Below are 8,197 nucleotides of genomic sequence, written 5' to 3'. Positions count from 1 at the left end.
CAATTAGGGTCAGATCAGAAGATAAAAATCTTTTTCCACCATTTTCCAGCATGCAGTAGTGAAGAGCATATAAGGAGCTGAAAGTCTCTTTTAATTAGGAAAGGGAGGCTCTGAAAGGCTACTAGGAAATTGTCTTTTATACCCTATCTTTATATTCTTCCTCGCCCCCACAATCGCCGGGGGGTGTATGTTCTCAGTCGGCGAAGCCTTAGATGCTTTTAAACAATATTCCATTGATAAGATAACAATGCATTTTTTTGATAAATGGATTCTACAAAATAATCACCATGCTTATTCTGACTTAACAAAAAACCAAGTGACTGTTGTCTAGTGAATTTAGGATTCACTCTTACAATCTGAACAAGACTCTAATTGTGAAATCCTACTTTTTAGGGTAAAGGGAAGTAATGCATGATCATTACAATTTTCATTTCCACAGCTTGGATTCCTTAGATTCCTTGCAATCTAAGCACAACAAAATTATAAGAATTTCAGTTGTGATTTCTTTTACCAAGGAATTCTCTAATCCAAATTGGCCCTCAAGATGGCCTGATATCAACTGAATGGTCATGTTGCAATGCCTGCATTAATCGATCAGGTGCAGGGTCCACCAAAGTAGATGTGGTTTTCTTCAATTGATTTGTTGATGAAAGGAGAGAAGTGAAGCCTAGTGCACTAACGTGACCCAAAGGTGTGGGATGAGTTGATCAAACAATCAACATAAAGATTTCGGTATGCTTAAATGTATTAATAAGACTATTGTAAGAAACCCATCTTCCATCTACATAATTCATAGGTAAATACAAAGCAGAGTGCAAATCTGCAGATGGCATTATCCGAAGTTCTTACAAAAACTAGGAATTTAACAGATCCCACATGGGCGATCCAAACATGCCCATGATCAGTGTATGACAGAATCAGCTATTCATGCTCACTGCCGAGTCTTCTTGCTTTGGGATAACCATCCCATTCGTTATTGCAGGTGCTGCAGCAAATGTCCTATGCTGCTCTATACTCCGATCTGAGTTCTCTCGCTTCAGGATAGCTGCCCCATTCATCTCTGCACGCGCCTCCTGTTGCTCCATACTCCGTTCCGAGTCTTCTTGCTTTGGAATGGCTGTCCCATTCATTCTTGCACGTGCCTCAGCAAACATCCTCTGCTGCTCTGCTAATGCTTCTTCCTCAGTCATCTCGGCTCCACTTGTCCACTTCCCACCTTTGGGGGAATCCTGTTCAAGGAAAATTTTCACGAGGACATCACATGAAAGTTGACCACAGACCCGACGGGAGGGAAAAGACAAACGGATTGCAAATACTACGCACCAGAGTCTCAAGCTTATGTTGTTCGTATGCAGCATAAACCTCCTCAATGTACTCCCCAAATCCGAGTACCTGATGGCAATAATTAGAGCTCTGTCAAATATCTGAGGAAATGGATGTATAAGAATTACTATGGCTTTGCTGGGCCCACACTCACCTCCACAAACAGCCCCGCATGCCAGCCAGTGACATCAGTGCCATGCATCAGGTGGCCCCATCATTTGGATGACCTGGCACAGAGTCAGGCTGGTCAACTCATCAGGTGGGCCATGCATGCAAGTAAACAATGGATGTCACCTGCCCAACAAGTGGACTGGCCTGGTTTCTTTGGGCAGGTCACCTTCCTGGTGCAGCCCACCACTTCCATGACTTGGATATCCCATAGACACGAGGCCGTGTGTTCAGCTGCACATGGAAGGTATGGGCTTACGAAACTACATGCATATAACAAGTAACATTTACTTGTAAAATTTATCCACCACGAAGGTAGAAGAGGTACTTCAATATGCAACTAGACAAAAGATCAATCATCAAGTGTGAAGAGATGCTTGCAAAAACAGGGCTAAGATCCAGTACAAATTATTCCTACTTTATTATGGTCAGACTCCTACACGGACCGCAGTGCCATCCTGATAGAATGATCTTAGCCATTCAAATAATGGCTGGGAAGACCATTTTACTCTTACCATCCATTTTGCCTGCCATTAGTTCTAGGGATGTGATTATCCGATCAAGGCCTTTTTTCGGTCATGTGCAATCTACAGTGGGTTCATCCTTTCCAACCGTTTTCTGTTTGATCATAGGTGGGCCCAACATAGGGAACTCATACCGTAATAAGCTAGGGATGATTCATAATGGATCATAGCTCTCCAAATAAGGGAAACTTAAGCATGAACTTAGGGAAATAAAAAACTGTGATAGGTCAAAAACCTCTAAAGCTTTGAGAACATGCTCAGGTGCAATGGTTCTTTTTTCTTCCCGGCTACATACTTCATTGGACTCAGAAGAAATGAGGTTGATAAATTCTGCAAGAACACTCAAACACAAACCAGATTTTGCTAATTAGTAGATACAATGCAAAAAAAAAAAAAAAAAAACCCGGTGGCATCGAAAGCTGAACAGAAGTGCAGTCATCTGATGGCGATATCTTGTTGTGTATCCCTTTATCAAAGGTTAAGATATACGAACAAATCAAAGAACATAAAATGCAATAGTATGTCAATATTGAACATGTAAGGACGAGTAGCTGAGCAACAAAAACATAGATGATAAAATTGGAGAGTTTAATCTATCTATGTTGATTCCAAGAAACTTTCTGGGGTCACCGTATCAGAAGGTTGTGATCCTTCAATCTGGGGAATTTCTTGGGCATCCCCCATCCATGATGGGTCCCATTTATCAATGGTTTGGGCCAGCAAAATGTTGGGAGCCAAACATGTGAGGATTTCTGTGAGTAAGCAAGCTATTTTGTATATTTGCTGATGAGCAGGATCCTACAATTCTCTAAAGAGAATGGTTCCTGGATAGTTGAGTGTTTCAACTTTTGACCATCTGCAAATTGGAATGATCATCAATCTGAAAAATTGTTTAAGATGGGAAAAAGACGGAAACAATCCAAGTTATAGTCCAAAAAATATTTCAGATCACTAAAGATTCAAAAAAAAAAAAAAAAAAACATATGTTCTCATGGAGAAAAATATCATTTATATATCAAGTTACAATCAGTGGCAATTGATTCCGTACTCCACTTGTAAGAAAATAATCAGCAAATGCCAAGTCTGGCAGACAAAGCAGGAGCTCGATGTTAGGTGGGCATCATGTCATAAACCTTTTGCAAGAAATTCGGTTTTTGAATCTTGATTGGCAAAACATGATCTGTAAACCTGGCCCCAAACAGCTCGGACAATGCTCTAATGCATGAAGAACTATAGGGTCCTGCTTGTAAGCAAATGCACTGTTTGCTGACATGCAGGATTTTGCATATGTGGGGGACCTGTTTCAATGATCCAAACGGTCTATATGATGGGCCTTATCATGGACGGGTGATCCTAAAAAAATTCTCCCAGACTGGTATATTTCAAATCTTTGATCATTGAACTATTTTACTTTGAATGTGGAAGGTTTCCTTCACCATCTTTTTGTGGGACAAAGGGTTAGGATCTTCCAATCATGAAGATTTTCAAGGCAACCCCAATCAATTGTGCATATCACCAAATCAATGGTTAGGATCAACAAACCATAGTCCCATATGTATGAAAGCACCAGCAGCTGTATGTTGGATAATGAGCATGGCCCTATAATCGGTTCCCACATGTATGAAATCATAAGTATCAGCAGCTGTGTTGGATAATGAGCATGGCCCTATAATTCCGATTGATGATTATGATGATGGTATGAGTGACAATAGAATACATGTAGTATGAAAAAAAAAAAGCTTTATGAAATAATATATATGCAAGCTATTTATAAATCCCATTGCTATCTTCTCACCTACACAGCATTCGACAAGGAGATCTTGAGCATCTCTAGCAACGCGAACATCTGCCGGGAGCATCTCCTTAATAATCTTAAACATGGTTGCTGAAAAAAAAACAAGTTTTCATGAATAGCAGTGTTACCAAACAAAAAAAAATCACGAATGTATGGTATCAATTTCATCTATCATGTCTAAAAACAGTTCAATGTCACATCACACAGTAGCCAAAATAATTTGAAACAGTTTAATATCACCTCACAAAGTAGCCAAAATAATCCGACAGAAACGTTTTCTTTTGCAAATAACTCCATGAAGAAGAAGAAGAAGAAGAATGCTACTTCGCCATGAAAGAACAGATGAACAGAAAAACTGGAACACAACTCACAGATGAACAGAAAAGCTGGAACACAACTCACAGATGAACTACTTCTGTTCTCCATTCACTTAAGAAAGAAAGAAAGAACGGATGAACAGAAAAACTACACAAGTCACAGATGAACTACTTCTGGTTTTCATTCACTCAAGAGGATGACTATTTGAATGAAGATCAAGGAATTCAAAAATCAGAAACAAGTACAGGATGTTAGTTTTGGATAATTTGGCTACATCTTTCACTTGAAAAGACTACAAATCTTTGAAGCATGATCGAGTAATTGCAGTTTAAGGAGAACTTGAGACTGAGGCAACTTCCAAGTGCATTGGCATGGGGGGAAAAAGAAAAACAAGAAGCCTTATGGTTTTTCATCTCACAATTTGAAGGTTGGAACGCCACTAACTACAAAAATAAAGGCATAAACATTTTCCTGCTTTCGCATGATAACAGGTACCAAAAACAACACAACAACACCATTATCATTGAAACAACGCCATATAGTTAATTACTTATAAGTAGCGTAGTCAAGGGTGACCTAGGCACACACCTAGCATTTTGGGCCTGTTGCACCTCCTCTAGGACCCTGGGCTAGGTGTTTACCTTGGGCATGCACCAAATGCCTGGGTGCGCCTAAGCATGCCTGCAGAACACATGGCTCTGTATAAGAAGTACCCTTATGGGGACCTAATTTGTGTGTTTGTGTGCCAATAGAAAAGAAAGGGCTTTCAAGCACCATCATCTTCTCTCATTTCTTTTGAGATTAAAGTATGAGATATTCTTTTCCCAAAGTTCAACAACTTTTCTCATTTCTTTTTCTTCTTGATTTCTTTCTTCTAATAGTGTGTTAAGGTCATCACATACAGCTTCTTTGAAGTAATGTCAGCTTTAGTTGGTGCCACATAAGAGATTTAAGGTGAATTGAGGATTTTGGGGAAATTGGAAATTTTAGGTTAGTGGATTCAGGAGTTTTGAAAAATTGGATTCTAGAGTTTGAAAATTTTAGGTTTCGGCAAAATTGTAGTTTTGGATTGGTGAATTTGCAAGTTTTGGGAAATTTAGGGTTAGGTGGGGAAATTGGAAAATTATGATTTACAATTGTGGAATTTGATCCTTCAAATTATTATTATTATTATTATTATTATTATTATTTTTGGAATTTGGGCAAAATTGGGGATATATGGGTTTTGGGTAAAAAGAATTGAATGTTATTGACTTAAAAAAAAAAAATTAAATAAACTTATGGTTATACATGATTAACTATTAATATTTATTATATAAAATTTAAAAATGTGCCTGAAATCTAGGTGTTTCAGGCACTACATGGGCAAGGTGCGCCAAGTGCCTTTAACTACACTGCTTAACAGTTAAAGGCAACTACTTAGTATTGCACCTTATAATGAAATAGTTATTGCAAGCTGCCATAAACACTTGTACAAGACCACCAGAACTCGGGGAGGGTGTAATTGGAGAAAATCATTACTCACTACTCCACAATTGACCAATCTATCAACCATAGGTCACTTAAAATCTAGTAGACCTGGCCCCAATTAACCCAAGGTCCTACACATCAAAATCCCCACCCTATTCAACGACCAAGATAATGATGAACTTCGCCTACCTCCATACTAAAATGGCATCCAAAGACCATTCCTCTTACCCATCTTTTGCTGGTTAGTGAATATAAAGAAAAATCTACCCAAATACCCATTCTCCATCTCCTCGAACAGGACTGACTTTGGTAGCCTTAAAAGGGCTTGAGGCACCAAGTCTGCACCCCACAATGCTGAATTAACTCGCACCAAAGTCCAATCAATAACTCTTCAACATGATTCATGTTGTGGTTGAATCCAACCATATAAAAAACACATCGAATTGAATAATCATCATATCCATCATCATGGTCTTGTCCTAGCTAATTAGGATGAGTTTATAAGTCCCGTTTCGCCAATTGTTTTCATATCTAAGGCCTTATCATCAGTAAGTGAAAGGCCTCCATACGCTCATCATCTTGATAGAAGTCCTTTAAGTCTTCCTATCATTCTCTTTCAGGCTCTTCAACCCTTTGATGTTCCCCTCCTTACTGGAGTTGTCTCCATTATTTCTTGCATATGACCAAACCATCGTAATCTTCTCTACAACATTTCACCAACAATATTTCACCACTCATTAGCTTTTGGGACACCGGGGTTTCTCTGGATGACCTCATTCTTGATTATATCCTTTTTAGTCTTCTTGCACATCCATTTCAACATCCTCAACTCTGCAACATAACCTCTACTATTGTCGTGGTTTAATCACCCAACATTCCGCCCCATATAAAAATAGCCGGCCAAACAACTGTCAAATAAAAATTTCCCTCTCTTTTCATAGGAAAGCAATGATCCTGCAATATTCGAACCCCTTCGAGGAATCCCTTGACACTTGATGCTAACAAAAGCCTTGCTCCTAAAACTATTTCTTCCAATGTTTCATTCCAAACACGATAACTTGGATAGTTGCGTCATAACCCCCACATGGTTTTATATTGTTTTCATTGGGACACCATCTCAGCTCTAAAGCCTACCACTCCTGATCTATGATCACAAGTACTTTCAAACAGGTGAAGTATCCCTAACCTACCATGTTCGGTACTCCAACACAAATTCTCAATCAAGTGTAAAAGCTCTAGTCATGCTGCATGACATGCCATGGGAATCCAAAGTAAGGCTTATCAAATCAGTAATTCATAAACAATCCGAGTCATTTGTTTGGCAAGGCCCTAGTTGGAAGGTTCGGATCACTGTCAATATTGTTTTCGCAAGGTGGTGCTTGAAAGGTGCACAAGACCTAGCAGCAGTCCAGACAATAGACTATCTATCCAAATGAAACCACCTTTGCCAGTCGTTCTTGTCATACTAAAATGCGTAATTATCATTCAAATTAACATAATTTTTTAATTATTATTATTTTTATCAATTCATGAATATAAAGATCGAAATCAACGACTTTCAAAATCCAAAACTTACAACTATTGGTAGAACTGATCAAGAAACAAGAATTCTCCTCCAAAATCATAAATCTCAAATAAGAAACCCAAATTACAAAACTACCCACAAAAAAAAAATCCATATAAAAGAAGGCAATAATTCATCCCTGAAACCTCTCCCCATTCCACCTTTCCATTCCAATTCACATAATTTTGCATAAATTCAAACATATATGAAATCGTATAAACAAATTTTAAAAAACACAAATTACAAAAATGCCCTCCGAACAAAACCTATGTCTTAAAAATCAAGAATTCTGCCAAATACAAAGACGAACTCCGAAGCAAATAACTTTGCAAATTCACATACTCATGAAATCCAACAAAAAAAAAAAACCCAAAATTACAGAACTAGCAAAAAGATCCAAAATAAAAAAAATCTAATTATCGAATCGGATAGCGGAAAATCTCACCTTTCGGCAGCGAAACGTCCTCTTTCGACTTCCCGACGATATCCATCGGTTCCATTCTTCAAAAAAACTGGGTGAAAAAGTCAATGGATTTGGTAATTACACATATGCATTAAGAATCAAAACCGAATTCTTACCCAGATGAATAAAATCTAACCCAAGGAAGCTTCAAACAGATGCAAGAACAGAGATTCTTGACTAATTACGAAAAACCCAAATAGAATTCGATATATTTACGAAAAACCCAAGTGGGAAGAAGATCATGGCAGGGAGGGAGAAGGGGTCTAGGGCGGAGGAATGAAACGGGGAAAGGGGTTTGGATCGAAATTACGAAAGTGCCATCGGGGTATTTATGGGTTTTTCTCTTTGTTTTGTAACTGCTGGCGTGGCTTCCGGAGCGTTTACTAACCCAGATGGGCCGTCTCGGTCGGGATCGGCCCAGTTATTTCTGGGCCAGATCTGGGCCGTTACGGTCAGGCCGGGGTAACACGGTGTTTGGTCAATACGTGATCGTGGGTCCCACCTTGATGTATATTTTTTACATCCACTCCTTTCATTAGTTTTTAAATATTATTTTATTTTATGGAACATAA

At 38.7% G+C, this 8,197-nt stretch overlaps 1 protein-coding gene across 5 annotated transcripts; it reads right to left on the bottom strand.

Moving 5' to 3' along the window:
• Window positions 1–715: 715 nt before the first annotated feature.
• Window positions 716–7,965, bottom strand: LOC131234897 (protein Dr1 homolog). Of its 5 annotated transcripts, none has more exons than XM_058231885.1 (6): window positions 7,742–7,965; window positions 7,608–7,674; window positions 3,811–3,900; window positions 2,251–2,345; window positions 1,324–1,392; window positions 716–1,229 (listed from the first exon to the last, which is right to left on the bottom strand). In XM_058231885.1, the coding sequence occupies exons 2-6, from the start codon at window positions 7,660–7,662 to the stop codon at window positions 918–920; spliced, it is 621 nt and encodes a 206-aa protein (XP_058087868.1). In that variant the 5' UTR covers window positions 7,663–7,674; window positions 7,742–7,965; the 3' UTR covers window positions 716–917. The 5 variants fall into 5 exon arrangements, with proteins under 5 accessions (XP_058087868.1, XP_058087867.1, XP_058087869.1 ...); XM_058231884.1 differs by having other exon boundaries at window positions 7,762–7,965; XM_058231886.1 differs by having other exon boundaries at window positions 7,811–7,961.
• Window positions 7,966–8,197: the final 232 nt, after the last annotated feature.

Source organism: Magnolia sinica, chromosome 19, assembly GCF_029962835.1.
Source record: "Magnolia sinica isolate HGM2019 chromosome 19, MsV1, whole genome shotgun sequence".
NCBI lineage: Eukaryota > Viridiplantae > Streptophyta > Magnoliopsida > Magnoliales > Magnoliaceae > Magnolia > Magnolia sinica.
This window is presented reverse-complemented; position numbering and strand designations above follow the sequence as displayed.

What these genes read in the sequence shown, in the direction of transcription:
- LOC131234897 (XM_058231885.1), bottom strand. Translation starts at nt 7,662, where the DNA reads ATGGAACCGATGGATATCGTCGGGAAGTCGAAAGAGGACGTTTCGCTG. An exon ending in CCTTGTCGAATGCTGTGTAG is followed by an intron (nt 2,346 to 3,810) that starts GTGAGAAGATAG and finishes GTGTTCTTGCAG; the next exon opens with AATTTATCAACCTCATTTCT. An exon ending in ATGTTCTCAAAGCTTTAGAG is followed by an intron (nt 1,393 to 2,250) that starts GTTTTTGACCTA and finishes TATTGCCATCAG; the next exon opens with GTACTCGGATTTGGGGAGTA.